The sequence below is a fragment of the Rhinoderma darwinii genome, chromosome 1 (genome assembly GCF_050947455.1).
Source record: "Rhinoderma darwinii isolate aRhiDar2 chromosome 1, aRhiDar2.hap1, whole genome shotgun sequence".
Classification (NCBI taxonomy): Eukaryota; Metazoa; Chordata; class Amphibia; order Anura; family Rhinodermatidae; genus Rhinoderma; species Rhinoderma darwinii.
The window spans coordinates 90,719,063-90,736,820 of NC_134687.1; the positions used below are offsets into that span (position 1 = coordinate 90,719,063).

General features: G+C 41.8%; 2 protein-coding genes across 7 annotated transcripts in view; one reads left to right on the top strand and one right to left on the bottom strand.

The window, feature by feature from the left end:
- The window catches only part of PRIMPOL (primase and DNA directed polymerase), a 76,371-nt gene extending 62,481 nt beyond the window's left edge, over positions 1 to 13,890 (bottom strand). For 2 of the 6 annotated variants that reach the window (XM_075860196.1, XM_075860193.1), the window contains exons 1-3: positions 13,364 to 13,678; positions 9,338 to 9,522; positions 2,990 to 3,084 (exon numbers count right to left, since the gene is read on the bottom strand). In XM_075860196.1, coding sequence (XP_075716311.1) covers positions 2,990 to 3,084; positions 9,338 to 9,517 — 275 coding nt within the window. In that variant the 5' untranslated portion in view covers positions 9,518 to 9,522; positions 13,364 to 13,678. Of the gene's footprint in view, positions 1 to 2,989; positions 3,085 to 9,337; positions 9,523 to 13,363; positions 13,693 to 13,731 lie in introns of those variants that run through there. The other 4 variants (XM_075860194.1, XM_075860195.1, XM_075860197.1 and 1 more) reach the window with 4 other exon arrangements.
- LOC142752137 (caspase-3-like) overlaps positions 13,873 to 17,758 on the top strand; it is a 36,203-nt gene continuing 32,317 nt past the window's right edge. The window contains exon 1 of the mRNA XM_075860199.1: positions 13,873 to 14,035. The gene's annotated coding sequence lies outside the window, so the exon portion shown is untranslated. The remainder of the gene's footprint in view (positions 14,036 to 17,758) is intronic.

Below are 17,758 nucleotides of genomic sequence, written 5' to 3' on the forward strand. Positions count from 1 at the left end.
GATCCGAAAGCGGATACACAACCTGCAGGGATACAGTACTGTGGATTCGAACAAAAATGAGAAATTACCGCTTAGGAGCATAACAGAGTATTGCCTGTTATAAAGATCAGTGCTAGTCAGTTAGCAAGGGAATGACCAAATACTATAGTTAAACATAGGACCCGCTGCCCAGATAGAGTGTATTAGTCATAATGTGTCGGGGTCACAGCGAGCCACATCTTCGCACAGATATCTCGGACGCATAGCGTCCGCCGTAACCATGGATACTTGAAAGTTAATATACATGCAAGATGGATACACCGTACACTTGACTTCAACATATCTACAGCATGGAGAGGTCGCTACATTTGCGCCTACCAAAGCAATCTATAAATAAGAGAGCATTAGAATCACATACATAGTAAATAGCCAGCTTTAGGGGTGGACTAGGGACAAAGCCCTTGATTAATATGAACTCCCTGAGTGGCACTAAAGATGTAAAATATGGGTATACCCCAGTAGGTGTCGTCATAAAAAACATGCATATGAGATTTGTTCATTGAGGCCCAGAGGACTGATAGTCCGTAGACGAAAGATCCATTGTGCCTCTTTAAACTCAGGGAGTTCATATTAAATCAAGGGCTTTGTCCCTGGTCCACCCCTAAAGCTGGCTATTTACTATGTATGTGATTCTAATGCTCTCTTGTTTATAGATTGCTTTGGTAGGCGCAAATGTAGCGACCTCTCCAGGCTGTAGATATGTTGAAGTCAAGTGTACTGTGTATCCATCTTGCATGTATATTAACTTTCAAGTATCCATGGTTACGGCGGACGCTATGCGTCCGAGATATCTGTGCAAAACTATAGTATTTGGTCATTCCCTTGCTAACTGACTAGCACCGATCTGTATAACAGGCAATACTCTGTTATGCTCCTAAGCAGTGATTTCTTATTTTTGTTCGAATCCACAGTACTGTATCCCCGCAGGTTGTGTATCCACTTTCGGATCTCCAAGGTTACAAAGGACGCTTAGCGTCCCCAATGCTCTGATTGGCTGTCTAAACAAGGAGGCTCGCCGCAACCCTGACAGGTCACGATTGACGTGTCTAAATAGGATTGGCAGCTTGCCGCGAGTACGTCACCAGAGGAGGAGGGCTTAAGCCTGTTAAAAGACCGGCACCTCTCCGGCTCGTGTGCGACCATTGTATCAGAGTCGTGCACGAGCCGGGAGGTTGATTCAGCACAGAACCGTGCGAGCCGGCAATAACAACTAAACAATAATAATCCCTGATGATGTACCACGTATATCAGTGGTGCAGAAACGCGTTGGATTAGCGTGATAATTATTCAGCAAGTTGGGTTCAGCGATTATACAATAAGAGGAGAGGCTGGTCTAAGGGTAGATAATCGACATCACTGCCAATAGACCTTTCTCTGCTGCTGACCATTTGACTGAGCCTGTTGTAATTTGGCTTTAAGAGACCATTTTTAGCAATCATTTATTACAATTTATTTTAATCGTTCTATTCAGGCAGTAAATCTAGAAGATAACAGAACGTGAACAATCTAATCACTTTCAATTTAGTAGGATCAGATGGAATACTTGAATTAGACTCTCAATTTAAATTAATCTAATGTGGGTGGAACTCTATTCATTCACAGTGTTAGTGTATATAACCTCCTGCAGCTTTTATTTAACCACTGATAAAAGTGGTTAAATAAATGATTGGTCAGCGTCATACACTCCTCTGTACAACGCCCACTTGGTCTAAAGTAAAACACGCCCACTTGGGCATTAAGAAACTCATTAGCATAAATCTAAAAATCGCTCATAAAGTAGTTTAAAATAGATAGTTTTTCTAAATAAAAAGCATCACTGTCACCTACATTATAGCGGCGATCTCCTTATATAGGAGATAGGGCACGTATAATGTGGTGACAGAGCCACTTTAAAGGTGAAATTGACAAATGTAATTTTTTTTTGCAGAAAATCAGTTTTAACCCATTTTTTTCTGGAACACATTTTTAGCAATATCCCACATGTGGCCCTAGTGTGCTACTGAACTGAAGGACCGGATTCAGAAGCACAGGAGCACCTAGTGGATATTGGGGCCTTAGTTTTCTTAGAATATATTTTAGGCACCATGTTGGGGTTGGGTTTGAAGCAGTCTTGTGGGGCCAAAACAAAGGAAACACCCCAAAAAAGACACCATTTGATATCTGGTATCATCGTGTCCGTAAAAGGCTGAAATTTTACAATATAACATTATTTAGCACGTCGTAAAAAAAAATTAATTTTAAAAAAGAAACATGCCAGAATCGCTGAAATAAAAAGTGATCTAAAAGTCTCACGTCCCCAAAATGGTACCACTAGGAACTACAGCTTGCGCCGCAAATAAATAAGTCCTCATACCGCTCAACAGACTGAAAAATAAAAAGTTGACTCTCAGAACATAGCGACACAAAACAAATTTTATCATTAACAGATTTTTTCTTTGTAAAAGTAGTAAAACATTAAAAAAAACGATATACATTTGGTATCGCTGTAATCGTATTGACCCGCAGAATAAAGTTAACATGTCATTTATACCACATGGTAAACACCGTAAAAACAATACCCCCCCAAGAAAACAGAGGAATCGCTGTTTTTCTACCATTCCACTCACAAAGAATTGTTTTCCTGTTTTCAAGTACATTATATAGTACAATAAAGGGTGTCATGAAAATCTACAACTCATCCCGCAAGAAACAAGCCCTCATACGGCTATACTCCACTAAAAAAAAATGACTCTTGGAAGGTGAGGAGGAAAAAACAAAAATGAAAATCCGAAAAATCACTGGAGGGAAGGGGTTAAGCATCTCCGCATGAAGAATCAGTACCTTCCAAGAGTTAATGAATAAGAAGGGTGCAAGCTTCTGCTAAACCTCTTTTTTGAAATGTGAATCAAAAATATCATGTACATCCCGAACATACCAAAAGATAAAAGGAAAAAATATGCAATATACTTACATGTAATAAAACCAAAACTCTGCGTAGGTTGTCACCAGATAAAGCCTTCTCTCCGTATCATCAAGAACCGTTTCCAATGCAAAGACATGAACATCCTTAACACAATATAAATATGTATTAATGGAATGTAAATCACAGATTCCAAGAATCATTAGACATTTGCTCTTCAACAAAACTATCATCTAGACCAGCGCTACATTCATCTCTATGGGGCTGCAGAGCGCTATCTTCGGCAGCCCCATAGAAAAGAATGGAGCGGTGCCCGAGCATGCGCACTACCGCTCAATTCAAAAGGGACTCCGAGGGACGGCAAGGTAAGCCCGTTTTTAGGATACAGATTGTCCCGCAACAAATAAGCCCACACACAGCTCCATTAGAGAAAAAATAGAAAAGTTCTGGCTCTCAGAATATGGCGACACAAAATGTGCAGAGCGTTCCAAAAGCGGATAAGATCGGGCACCATTTATCAGTGCGACACCGGCCACATAGCTATGAATCATTTTTTATTTACCGCATTATTATACCCTGATGTAATCTGCACAAATTCCCTCACATTATAAACTGAAATACCAGTAAGACCCCAGACAGAACTATTACCAAGCAAAATCTGCACGCCGAAAGCCAAATGGCGCTTCCTCCCTTCTGAACCCCACAGCGTGCCCAAACACAAGTTTACATCCACATATATGACATTTTATATCCGGGAGAACCCGCTCAACATTGTAAGAGGTATTTGTCTTCAGTGGCACAAACTGAGCACAACATATTGTGCACTAAAATGGCACATCAGTGGAAAATTTGAATTTTCACTTTGCACCATCTGCTGCGCATTAACGCCTTCGGGCACCACGACTTAATAGCATGTCGTGGTGCGGGGGGTTATATATGGAGCGGGCTCATGCGCTGCATATGCTGCAGGTGTCAACTCTGTATTACAGCTGACACCCGGGACTAACGGACAGGAACAGCGATCGTGCTGTTACAGGAGCCTGTAAAAATGACATTATACTGCAATACATTAGTATTGCAGTGTATTGCACCAGCGATCTAATGATCGCTGGGTTAAAGGGAACCTGTCACCAGCATTTCACCTATTAAATCAGCAATACCTGGTGGTAGTGGGTGAAAAATCATTGTTATATAACCTATAATTATCTTCTAAGTCGGCTCTGTGACTTTAGTATTCCGTTTTTTTAGTGTTCCAGCACCGTATGCTAATGAGCATATCTTTGTTCGAAAAGAGTCATATCTTCATTCCTCAAGCCTTTCCGAGTTAACCCCGCCTCCTTACTTTTGAGTGACAGCTTACTTTTGATTGACAACATTCAGGGTGGGCCATTTTTCGGCGGTGGGTGGGCATAAAAAGAAGAACGAACGAGACTGATGGATTATTACCATAAAAGGCGCAAAACGTTTGCAGACCATTATTTACGGTCGGAAGAGTTTAAAGAGGGGATAACGGCAATGAACTATTAACAGCAGCGGCCAGCAAGGGTTAAGTAGAGTTCAATAGGTGAGATGCTGGTGACAGGTTCCCTTTAAGTCCCTTAGGGGGACTAAAAAAGTGTAAAAAATAAAATAAAAAAAGTTATTCGTGAAAAAAATATATAATATATTTAAAGTCCCAAAAAAAAAACCGCTTTCCCATTTTTCCTCTAAAGAAATGTGAAAAATAAAAAAGTAAACAAGATTGGAATACCTGCATCCGTAAAAGTTCTAACTATTACAATATACCATTATTTGACTCGCATGGTGAACGCCGTAAAAAATAAAGAATTGAAAACGCCCAAATCTCTGTTTTTTTGTGAACTTAGCTTTTAAAAAAAATGTAATAAAAAAAGTGATCAAAAATATGTATGTACCAAAAAATGCTACCAATAAAAACTACAGCTCGTCCCGCAAAAAATAATCCCTCACACCGCTCAATAGACCATAAAACAAGTTATGGCTCTCTGAATGTGGTGAAACAAAACGTTTTGGTTTTTTTAACAAATAGTTTTTACTTTGTAAAAGTAAACAAATATAAAAACCCCAAAAAAACAAACATTTTTTACCGCACGGTGAAACCCGTAAAAACTAAACCCAAACAACAATGGCGAAATCGCAGCGGTTTCCAATTTCAGCCTGCAAAGAATTTTATTTTCAGTTTCCCAGTACATTAAATGGTACTTTAAATGATGTCACTAGAAACTACAACTCCTTCTGCAAAAAATAAGCCCTCACACCACTCTACGGACAGAAAAATAAAAAACTTTATGGCTCTTGGAAAGCGGGAAGGGAAAACCTAAAATGAAAAAGCAAAAAATGGATCAGTCCTGATAGGGTTATTTAATCTCTAATGAAAAGCCATTTATGACCACGTGGGGTATTGCCATACTTGGAAAAATTGCTTTACAAATGTTGGGGTGCTCTTTCTCCTTTGTGAAAATGAAACAATTCAACATTTTAGTGGAAAAAATGTTGATATTCATTTTCACAGCCTAATTCTAATAAATTCTGCAAAGAATTTGAGTCTACATACTCACTATACCCCTAGATAGATTCCTTAAGGGGTGTAGTTTCCCAAATGGGGTCAGTTTTGGGGTGTTTCCACTGTTTTGGTACCTCAGGGGCTTTGCAAATGCGACATGGCACCCGAAAACTATTCCAGCAAAATCTACGCTCCAAAATCCAAATAGCGCTCCTTCCTTTCTGAGCCCTGCCGTGGGTCCAAACAGCAGTTTATTACCACATATGGGGTATTTCCATAATCGGGAGAATTAGCTTTAAAAATTTTGGGGTGCTTTTTATTCTTTATTCCTTGTAAAAATTAAAAAGTAGATTTTTATTTTCACAGACTAACTGCAATAAATTTAGCAAAAGACCTGTGGGGTCCAGATGCTAACTATACACCTAGATAAATTCCTTCAGGTGTGTAGTTTCCAAAACAGTGTCACTTTTGGGGAGTTTTCACTGTTTCAGCACCACAAGACCTCTTCAAACCTGACATGGTGCTTAAAATATGTTCTAAAGAAAAGAAGGCCCCAAAAGCCACTATGTGCTCTTTTAATTCTGAGGCCTGTGTTTCAGTCCATTAGCACACTAGGGCCACGTGTGGGATATTTCTAAATACTGCAGAATCTGGGCAATAAATATTCAGTTGCGTTTCTCTGGTAAACCTTTTTGTGTTACAGAAAAAAAAAGTATTACAAATGAATTTCGGCAAAAAAAAAAATGTAATTTGTAAATTTCCCTTCTACATTGTTTTAATTCCTGTGAAACACCTAAAGGGTTAAGAAACATTCCGAATGATGTTTTGAAAACTTTTGAGGGGAGCAGTTTTTAAAATGGGGTGATTTATGGCATCTATCTAGTATATAAGGCCCTCAAACCCACTTCAGAACTGAACTGGTCCTTGAAAAATAGCCTTTTGAAATTTTATTGAAAATGGGAGAAATTGCTGCCAAAGTTCTAAGCCTTGTAACGTCCTAGAAAAATAAAATGTTCAAAAAACGATACAAACATAAAATAGACATATGGAATATGTGACTATTTTGTGTGGTATTACTATCTGTTTTACAAGCAGATACATTTAAAATTAGAAAAATCATAATTTTTGCAAATTTTCTTTACATTTTGGCTTTATTCACAAATAAGCAATGAATTTATTGACCAAATTTCTCCACTAACAAAGTACAATATGTCACGAGAAAACAATTTCAGAATCGCTTGGATAGGCAAAAGCATTCCAGAGTTATTACCACATAAAATGACACGTCAGATTTGAAAAAATGGGGCTGGTCCTAAAGGCCAAAATGAGCTCGGTCCTGATAGGGTTAAATGTTAAATTTATTTTTTTTGCATTATAAAAAAAGTTAAATTACAAATAAAGAAAGCACAATTTCAGAGTGAAATATGCCAAGTGGTCTTGTGCTGGCGCAGAATCTGTAATAGGATCATGACTAATGTGAAAGATATATTGTAATAACCTATATGCTGTGACCCAGGTACATCTAATTAAAAATACTTTAACCGGTTAAGGACTGGGCTGTTTTACAGCTAAATGACCAGAGCAAATGTCACAATTTTGCTATGCGCTTCTTTAGATGACTATAACTCTGCAGGTGAATAAAGTTCATCTTTGAATTTTACACTCTTTTTAAAGGACAGATAGGGCTTTGTTTTAATGGTATTTGACAGTATATATCATTTTTTATTTTTTTCTCTAAAGTGGCAAAATTGGAAAAAAATGCAAGAATTTAGCAATTGCGTCAGTTTATGCTAGCATTTTTCACACACACAGTATACACCACGGACAAAATTCATCTCCTTTCACATTCTTCCACTTCTCCCGTGCATGAGGATACCAAATATGTGTGCTTTATTCACTGTGCGGGCATGTGCCAGGGCTTGGTATAAAAGGAGGCTTTTTGGCCTTTTCGGTCCAGGAATTCTGCATTTGATTTTATAGCAGCATACTGTTTTCTGGGGGGTGTAATGCTGCTGAAACATTAGAAACACCCCATAAATGACTTCATTCACACAAGTAGACCCCACAAGGGTTTCTTCAAGGGGTTAAAGAGGCTCTGTCACCAGATTTTGCAACCCCTATCTCCTATTGCAGCAGATCGGCGCTACAATGTAGATAAGAGTAACGTGTTTTTTTTTTTTTAAAAACGAGCATTTTTGGCCAAGTTATGACCATTTTTATATTTATGTAAATGAGGCTTTCTAAAGTACAACTGGGCGTGTTTAAAGTTAAAGTACTGGGCGTGTATTATGTGCGTACATCGGGGCGTGTTTACTACTTTTACTAGCTGGGCGTTGTGAATAGAAGTGTATGATGCTGAAAGTTTCTTGAATAAGATGGAACAAAATAAAATTAGCAATTTTTTAGCAAATGCGTCAGTTTATGATAGCATTTTTTACACACAGTATAGACCACGGACAAAATTCATCTCCTTTCACATTCTGCCACTTCTCCTGTGCATGGGGATACCAAATATGTGGGCCTTATTTATCACGTAGAGAAGTAGGAGGGCGGACGATAGAAGAAGCTTATTTCACAAATCGCCTTTTTTCAAAGCTGGTTTTACAAAACTCAACAGTTTCTATAAGGCTGGATTCACATGAGGTCATTACGTCCGTAATTGACGGACGTTTTTCGGCCACTAATCCCGGACCGAACACAGTGCAGGGAGCCGGGCTCCTAGCATCATAGTTATGTACGATGCTAGGAGTCCCTGCCTCTCTGCAGGACAACTGTCCCGTACTGTAATCATGTTTTCAGTATGGGACAGCAGTTCCACGGAGAGGCAGGGACTCCTAGCATCGTACATCACTATGATGCTAGGAGCCCGGCTCCCTGCACTGTGTTCGGTCCGGGACTTGCGGCCGAAATACGTCCGTCAATTACGGACGTAATGACCTCGTGTGAATCCAGCCTAACACTTCCAAAATATCTGCTCTTGAAGCAGAGATCCCAAAATATTCATCTAGGGGTATAATGGGAATGAATTTTTTGGGGTTTCCTAAACTTAGAAATTGCAGGTTTATGCAAATGGAGCTTTCCAGCAGATGAACTTTAGAAAACATGCAAACATGACATCCACCCCCCACCCATTCCCTCCCTCACCCTTGGAGTAAAATCATTGGAAAAATAAAAATGTAATGTAGGGCAAATATATTTTCAACTAATTAACTAAATACTAATAATGCAGAACAGTGTGGTATTTATTAAAAACATGGGTGAATGCACAGGCCTGGTTGCGAGGGACATGAGGGACAGAAATATCGGGAATCTTTGCGGTGCCCGTCTCTTCTGCAGACGCGGCACTTTTTCTGGGGGTTCCTTCTAGTTGGTGTTGGGGGAATGCGAGTGATGAAGTTTCTGTCAGTCAGTCGCGTGACATCCTCAGACTGGGGGCATTCTCTGGTGTCCTGAACATCAAAAATGAGGCCTTCAACAATTTTCTCCTGGAAATCCAGGTATGTGTCTCTGCCTCTGTTTTTTTAAAGTGGAACTGTCACCAGACTATGCGGCCCTATTTATAGGGAACTAGACATGCTTATGTTAGCGGTCTGTCACTTATGTATCTGTTGTGTACTCACTCAGTGAGCATTGCAGCGCGATGGCAAGAGCTGTAGGCAAGGAGCCCAGCGTATATGCCAAAGCCCCATACACCGGACTCCTTGCCCACAGCATCCCTCTGCAATGTTCACTTTGTGAGTATACAACCATCACTCCACAGACAGTCAAATGTGACAGACCACTGAAATGAACGTGGGCAGCATAAACGACCTGACAGGTTCACTTTAGCTATTCTCCTGAACCCAAAACCATAGAAAAACACAAATATAATAACTTACCTCTTTACAAATTTTGGCAAACTGAAAAGCTGCTTCTTGGCGAGGAAACAGCCTCCAGACTGAAGAAGGTTGCCATGGTCTAGACAGTTTGGGACTGTATGCTAAACTTATTGGATGCCGTTTATACTGAGACGCTAGCTCCTCAACTTTCTTCAATTTTTCTAGCCATTTTCTCTTCATTGTCTCTGAAAAACATAATAAAAATGTTCAGTTGCATATCAAATATACAAGGACGGTCTCACAAAGTGAAGAATATGAAAATTATACTCAAATGAGCTAATATTCTTGTTTATAGACTCTCCACGTGTGTATCAGACTCTCCACGTGTGTATCTGTATAAGGCTTTGCGCACACTTTATCTATTGTGCGGAATAAATCTTTCCAGGGCAGAATGTCGGTCAAAATGAATTTTATTGCCGCGATTTGAAGCAAAACCGAGCCATTTTACAGTGACCACGGCATGTGAACTCTGCCTAATTATCACATAAGACCCTATTACACCGGGCGGTAATCCGCCGTTACAGCGAGCGCCGATCAACGAGACATTGTTGATCAGCGCTCGTTTGTTTCTGTCACAAGAAGCTATGGATTGGGACAAACGGTCGTTACTCCAATCGCTCGTCCCCATACATTATCATCATGTCGGCAGCGCGTCTTCCTGTTTACACGGGGAGATGTGCTGCCGACAACGATAAAATTTTACTTTTTGAAAACTATACGATCAGCAGATCGAGCGTTTGCGCGCTCACATGCTGATCGCTACCCTGTTTACACAGGGCAATTATCAGCAACGAGCACGCTGCATACTTTCCTATCCACCTTTGCACTTGGACATTGGTTCCCATTTTTAAATATTTTCTCAAACAAAATTGGAACCCAGTTTCCTTTTTAAAAGTTTACTCCTCAATTTTTTGGCGCTCGATCCTTCCTTGTATTCCTGTTCGTTCTATAGATCGTGTGCCAACACGAGGATCCGGGCGCAGCTAGCAGCGTGATTCTGCCGAAGGTGAGCGGGAGGATACCTCCTATATACATTTTCTGTTCTATGAATAATATGATAATCGCCCAGTGTAAAAACCCCTTTATTAGGAGGGGAAAAAAAGTCTAATGCATTGCTGATAAAAACACATTGTAAAACTAATAACCCCGCACTGCACGCACAGTAGATAGACCATTGTATCGAAGCCTTGTTCACTTCTAAAACACAGAGGGGTTGCAATCCTTTCTTTCGTAAAAGTCCGTCATAATCCATAGATGAGCACTATGAAAACCCAAATAGAAGATTCCTGTGTGTAGAGATTTTAGGCTACGTTCACACCGCTTGCACATCTTTGCCAACGTACACGTTAAATGTTTCCCTAGAGCTCCATTAGTCAAAAAGAGTGTCCCTTTTGGCCTCCGTCCCTTTTGTATACTTCGGTACATTTTTCTTTGATGGATCTAATAACGCAGTAGACTACACTTTTCTATCCTGAGGAATGCCGCAAAAAAAAATAAAAAAATACAGTGCGGTATATATATATTTTTTACATGGGAGCCTGTGTGTGACGGATGCCACTGTATGGCTTCCGTCACAAGTATATGTTAAATGTATACCTCGGGGAGCTTTCCCAGGGCCGGAATCCCCAGCATGAGCATCAGGTAGAGGTCGGCCCAGGAATTCCGTCCCTGAGTAACCCTCTGACGTCACTGTCCATGTAGAGACAGTGACATCAGGGGCTCCCTTTCAGAGCAGAATCCCCAGCCAGAGGGTTGCCAATGATCTGGCCAGGGATTCGGGCAACCCAAAGCCCCTGACGTCACTGCCCATATGTGGACAATGACATCATTAGGCTTCCCCAGGCTCAGCTCTTAAAGGGGTTGTCTGGGCATGGACCAGTATTTCATACTTATGATCAATCCAAAGGATAGGTCATCAGTATATGAACGGTGGGGGTCCAAAACCCAGACCCTGCACCGATCAGCTGCTCAGGCTGCCTCCAGGCCCCCGGATGAAAGTAGCGGAAGTAGATAGCTCTGTTCATGTTTGAGTAGGAGCAGAGTTGCAGTACTGCAGCACGGCCGCTATACAGTGTATGGAGCCATCCGACACTCCAGCACTGAACACTGCATATCATCCGATGCCCCGGAGGCAGCTGATCGGTGCAGGGTTTGGGTGTTGGAACAGCTGATCGGTGCAGTGTCTGGGTGTTGGACCCCCACCGATCATATACTGATGGCCTATCCTGTGGATAGGTCATCAGTATGAAAAAAACAGTCCATAGCCAGACAACCCCTTTAAAGTAGCGCTTTGCCCAGGAAGTTCAGGCAACATATCCAACTGCATGCCTATACAGTGGGATACATCGGAGGTATACACCGGTTCTCCTCCCAAAGTATACATTCGACAGAAGACAAAAAACGATTTGTGAACATAGCCTTACTGGCAAAAACAACCAAAACTTACACCCAGCTGAATGTATGTGAGCTACATGAATTTTATTAGAAAGTGTATTACAAAATATTTCCCGAAGTACAGCTAATCGTAGGGCTAAACCGTGATGTGAACTAGGCCTTACACATCTGTTTTACAACAATGGTAACGTGACAGCCTTGTGCTGCTGACTGCTATTGTAATGCAATGGACAGCTTACACTTGAATGGATTGATCCTAAAGAGGCTCTGTCACCAGATTCTCAGATTCCTATCTCCTATTGCATGTGATTGGCGCTGCAATGTAGATAACAGCAATGTTTTTTTTTGTTTGTTTTTTTTAAAACGTTAATTTTTGGCCAAGTTATGAGCTATTTTATATATATGCAAATTAGCTTTGAAATGGACAACTGGGCGTTTTTTTTTTCGTTATGTCCAACTGGGCGTGTATTGTGTTTTTAACTGGGCGTGTTTATGTGTATGACGCTGACCTATCAGTGACCAGTCAGCGTCATACACTCCTCAACATCTGCATGCTCCTCTCCTGAAATATTCTGTGCTGCTGTGAACTCTGCTCTTACCATTACGTAGCTCTCAGTCTGTTACATGTCCTCCACTCCTGTCCTCAATAACACCTTCACATGATTGGCAAGTCACCACCCCGCACAAGATCTGCACGCTCCTCTCCTGAAATACTCTGTGGACAGGTCAGGATCCTGTTTTTTTTTTAATGCTTCTGGGGAACCCGCTCGATCCACTCTATAAGGCTGCGCCTCCATCCTCTTCTGCCCCAGTCACTTATTCCCAAGCACTGTAAACTTTCAGATTGGTTGCGCTGTGAATATTCGGAGAACGTGATTGGTTTATGTGCAGGGTAATGAACACACAGACAAGCAGTAAAGACTGAATTCAATGAAATGCTCAGCCCTTAGTCAGTCTTCTACTGCTTGTCTGTATGTTCATTACCCTGCACATAAACCAATCACGTTCTCCGAATATTCACAGCGCAACCAATCTGAAAGTTTACAGTGCTTGGGAATAAGTGACTGGGGCAGAAGAGGATGGAGGCGCAGACTTATATAGTGGATCGAGCGGGTTCCCCAGAAGCATTTAAAAAAAACAGGATCCTGACCTGTCCACAGAGTTTAAGGCAGCACAGAGTATTTCAGGAGAGGAGCGTGCAGATGTTGAGGAGTGTATGACGCTGACTGGTCACTGATTGGTCAGCGTCATACACGTAAACACGCCCAGTTAATTAACAATACACGCCCAGTTGGACATAACGAAAAAAACACGCCCAGTTGTCCATTTCAAACCTCATTTGCATATATATATATATATATAAAATAGCTCATAACTTGGCCAAAAATGAACGTTTTTTTAAAAAAAAAAAAACACGTTACTGTTATCTACATTGCAGCGCCGATCACATGCAATAGGAGTTTGAGAATCTGGTGACAGAGCCTCTCTAACACCCTGACTTCCCGGAAATCCTGAACGGCAATTTGGAATTCAGGAGCATGGGAAAGCTGGGTACTGTAATCCCTGCTCACTAGGTGGAGTCAATAGCAACAGAAATTGTCCAGAAAGGAATATATAACATGTCGGACTCACATTCTCATGACCAGGCTACATAGAACACGGAGATCAGATCTGCCCAGCAGCCACCCCAAATTCCCGCCACTGGCGGCTTACGTGAATGGCTAATCTACGTCAGTCTCTCAAGCTACATGGCCAATCAATTTGGAACATGCGAACACAAGGGGCGTTACCATATTATGTATATTAGATGACGTGGACACACGTCTAACTTCAACAAAATGGAGAATAAATTGTTTTATCTAGAATTCAGAGCAAACACTATGCAATTGTTTTTACAGCAGCATGTCATAGAAAAGTAACACGTATGCCACTTTGCATTAAAAGTTTATGCTGACTTTTCTAGCTACATGTCAAAATAATAACTTGCGCTATTTCCTCACACGATACTAGCACTAAAGCGCTGCCTGGAGACAATGTGCTATCTTCGTTAGCGTCAGGCATTGGCGGCGGGCTCATGACGTCACCAGTTGCCTAGCGTTATACGAACAAGTGAAAGTAGCTGCTACCGCGGCACACGACAGCCACACAGCAGACCGCTGCCATGCCCATAGAGTTGTTGTTATGTGAAATCTCAACCAATAGGAGGCGTCCTTGGGGTTAAGCCCCGCCCCTATCACTGACAACACCGCTGACTGAAACCCTGACAAAGAGCAGAGCAACTGAGCCAGGAGCAGGTAGCTAGAGGTAAGAGCTGGCGATTATTGTGTATAAACAGGGTGTCATGAGGTTATTACTAAAGCCCAAACCCGTAGAATCAGGGAAACAAAAAGCGGACAACTAATATTGGCAAGTATAACTAGCGTTAGAAACTTGTAGTACTACAGCTCCTATTATTTCGCGTCTAGGTCATCTTGGTGCTTGTAGTTCTTCCACTAATATCCGCATTCACTTCTAGCGTCAAGAAAGTCATGAAACTTATAATTCTGTGTCTGCCATTAGCAATATATAGGGCAAAGGTCTCCAAGCTGTTGCGATACTACAACCACCGCCTTTCCGGGCATGCAGGGAGTTGTAGTTCCATCACAATTGAAGGGCCACAGATCGCAGACCACTGCTGTAGGACGTCCTGGGACTTGCAATTCTACAACTGGCTACTAGTTTCAATACACAATCTGTGTGTGGGATTTGTAGTTCTCCAGCTGTTGTGGACCAATTCCATAAGCCTAGATGACCTAGTCTCTATAGCAGCGGTCGCTCTACCTGTTCCAAAACTACAAGTCCCAGCACTCCTGGGCAGCATGTGACTGGGTCTTCAGGAAGTTGTCGTTTTGCAGCAGCTGGAGACCACTGCTCCTTGACTTTCAGGGTATTTATGAGGCTTGTAAGGCGGTATTCACACAGTGTCTGTATGAAGCAGAACAATACAAGGCTGATTTCAAGAGAAAACGGCCCCGGAATCCAGATGTTTTTGGAGCCGATTTTCAAAGCGTTTTGGATTTTTGCTATGTAGCTATTTTGAAGCAGTTTTTTTTGTAGTGTCAATGGAAAAAATTAGCTTGTAAAACGCTTGAAGAAGTGACCTGTCATCCCTTTTTATGATATTTTTTTTACGAGGCACTCTGTTAGGCTGGGTTCACACGACCATGTTACGTCCGTAATGTACGGAACGTATTTCGGCCGGAAGACCCGGACCGAACACACTGCAGGGAGCCGGGCTCCTAGCATCATAGTGATGTACGATGCTAGGAGTCCCTGCCTCTGCGTGGAGCTACTGTCCCGTACTGTAATCATGATTAAAGTACGGGACAGTTGTCCTGCAGCGAGGCAGGGACTCCTAGCATCGTACATCACTATGATGCTAGGAGCCCGGCTCCCTGCAGTGTGTTCGGTCCGGGTCTTCCGGCCGAAATACGTTCCGTACATTACGGACGTAACATGGTCGTGTGAACCCAGCCTTAGGGTCAGTTCACACTGAGTTTTCTGACGCGGAAACCGCATCGGAAAACGTGCCAAAAAACGGCCGAAAATGCCTCCCATTGATTTCAATGGGAGGCGGAGGCGGTTTTTTCCCGCGGGCGGAAAAAACGCCTCACGGGAAAAAGAACAACATGCCCTATCTTTGGCAGTTTACGTCTCTGACCGCCCATTGACATCAATGGGAGGCAGAGAAAGCGTTTTTTGCGGCCTTTTTTGCTTGCGGTGCTCAATGGCCGCGGGCAAAAAATGCAGCGAAAATCGGCGTGCAGGTGGAGCAAAATCTGCCTCAAAATTCCAAACGGAATTTTGAGGCAGATTTTCTGCCTACAAAAAACTCAGTATGAACCCAGCCTAAGGCCTTATTCACACGGACATGTCAGTTTTGCGCGCGCAAAGAACGCTGCATTTTGCGTGCGCAAAAGGTCCGTGTGTCATCAGCATATGGTGCGCGGCTGCGTGATTTTCACGCAGCCGGCATCATTATGACACTGTTTTTATGTTTACAAACAGAAAAGCACGTGGTGCTTTTCTGTTTTCATTTATTTTACTACTGTAGCGCGCATCATGCGTGGCACCCGGAAGTGCTTCCGTGTGCCGAGCGCGATTTGCACGCACCCATTGACTCCAATGGCTGCGTGCTGCGTGAAACACGGGCAAATATAGGACATGTCGTGAGTTTTACGCAGCACACATACGCTGCGTGAAATTCACTGACAGTCTGAATGGCCCAATTAACTAACATAGGTCCGTGCGAATCACGAGCGTAGCACGAACGTATAACACGTTAGTGTGAATAAGGCCTAAAAGTGTAAAAAAATACGCCTCAAATGAACTGCATAGTGTATTTCCCATTGAAATCAATGGAAAGTAGTTTGCAGGGATATTTAAAGTATATTTTGGAGCCTAATACAAGTGTTTTACACTCCGAAATATGCCTGAAAATAAGCAGTTTGAACATATAATTGTGTGTGTGTGTGTGTGTGTGTGTGTGTATAAGCATAAGCAGGCAGAAGAGGGGTGAAGCAGAAACGTGGCACACACTTGGGACATGGTTTCGGTTTGTGGAGTCACACACTAGGTGTTATGGCGTGTCACCCGGCAGTGTCCTGCGCTGCATTCTGTGGTGGTTTGACTGTCCTGTATGTGAGTTGTCTGTCATTGTAGGAGTGACTCGAGGGGTGGGGGGGTTATTGAGGTAATGGGAGGGGTGACTTGGGGTCACAGACTTTTTGATGTGAGGCTCGCGAGACAGTTTTTATTAGACCACAAGGCGATTATCCTGTATGAATCTGCCGCCTGATAACGTGGTTCTGTTCACATGTGAATCTTGTTTTTCCCGTGTCTCGCTGCTATTTTTGTATCTCTTTGTGTCTGTGCTGTCTCTGGTTCATATTTCCAGCCTGCTGACTGTTTACATAGGGGATGATTCATGATAACGAGTTCGGTCAAGTGCTTGTAGCTGTTCAGTCTCGCACTTCTTCGGAAAAGCTGCAGATGAATGTACATTCTCCGATATGGCTAGAGAAGGCGGCTGTAATGCAATAATGCAAAGGAGACGGTTCTTACAAGAGTTTTTGTTGCTTCAGGGGAAATGGTTTTATGTTTCCTTGTTGTTGGGATCAGAAAAGATCCTGATCCTGAAGCTGTGCCCACTGCTCTTTGTTTAAAGGCGACCAATTGGAAGAAATATATAAAATGTCCCGGGTAGTATATAATGGTGAAAAGAAAAATCTATTTCAACACTGGATCTATCTACAAAAATGACGATCCTTTTTTTTTTTTTTTTTTTTTATGCTCTATAAATAAAGATTATTTTTATCTAGCAATATATGTATACAGTTTTGATGACCTGCTCTTTTTTTTTTTTTCTCCTTGGATTTCCTTTTGTCACCTTATGGTAGAAACTACAAGAGAAAGTAGGGCAAAAAATGTTGACATACACTGCCAAAATTGTATTAAAACAGTAACAAAATTTTTATTGACACCAAAAAGGAGAAGAGAAACAAGTTAAGAATGTTGTATACAAGAATTCAAACAGTGACCCATCATAAGATACACCGTCAAGTGCGCAAAAGCCCCAAACTAGATCAGACCTGCCGGACACGTGAATGACCCTAATAAGGATCCCACTTCAATACATATGGTAATTCCTAACATAGGATAAGATCATGAATAAATGTGACATACAATGCAAAAAGGCACATACCTAAAACCTCATAAGAATAAGGGAATCAGTATTAAAGTATAAGGTATTTGAAGTGAATTACTGAAATAAATTAACTTTTTGATGATATTCTAATTCATTGAGAAGGACCAGTATATCTGACCCTCAACCTGTCATATCCTGGCAAGTTACTCAATTTAGACACTTCCTAATATCGCTTCCTGGCCCCTCGGATTACTCATGCACTAATGCTCGAACACCTATGTACAGCGCAAGGAGTGATTCAGGATGCCCTCTCACACCTTTATGGCCTGCTATGTTCCATG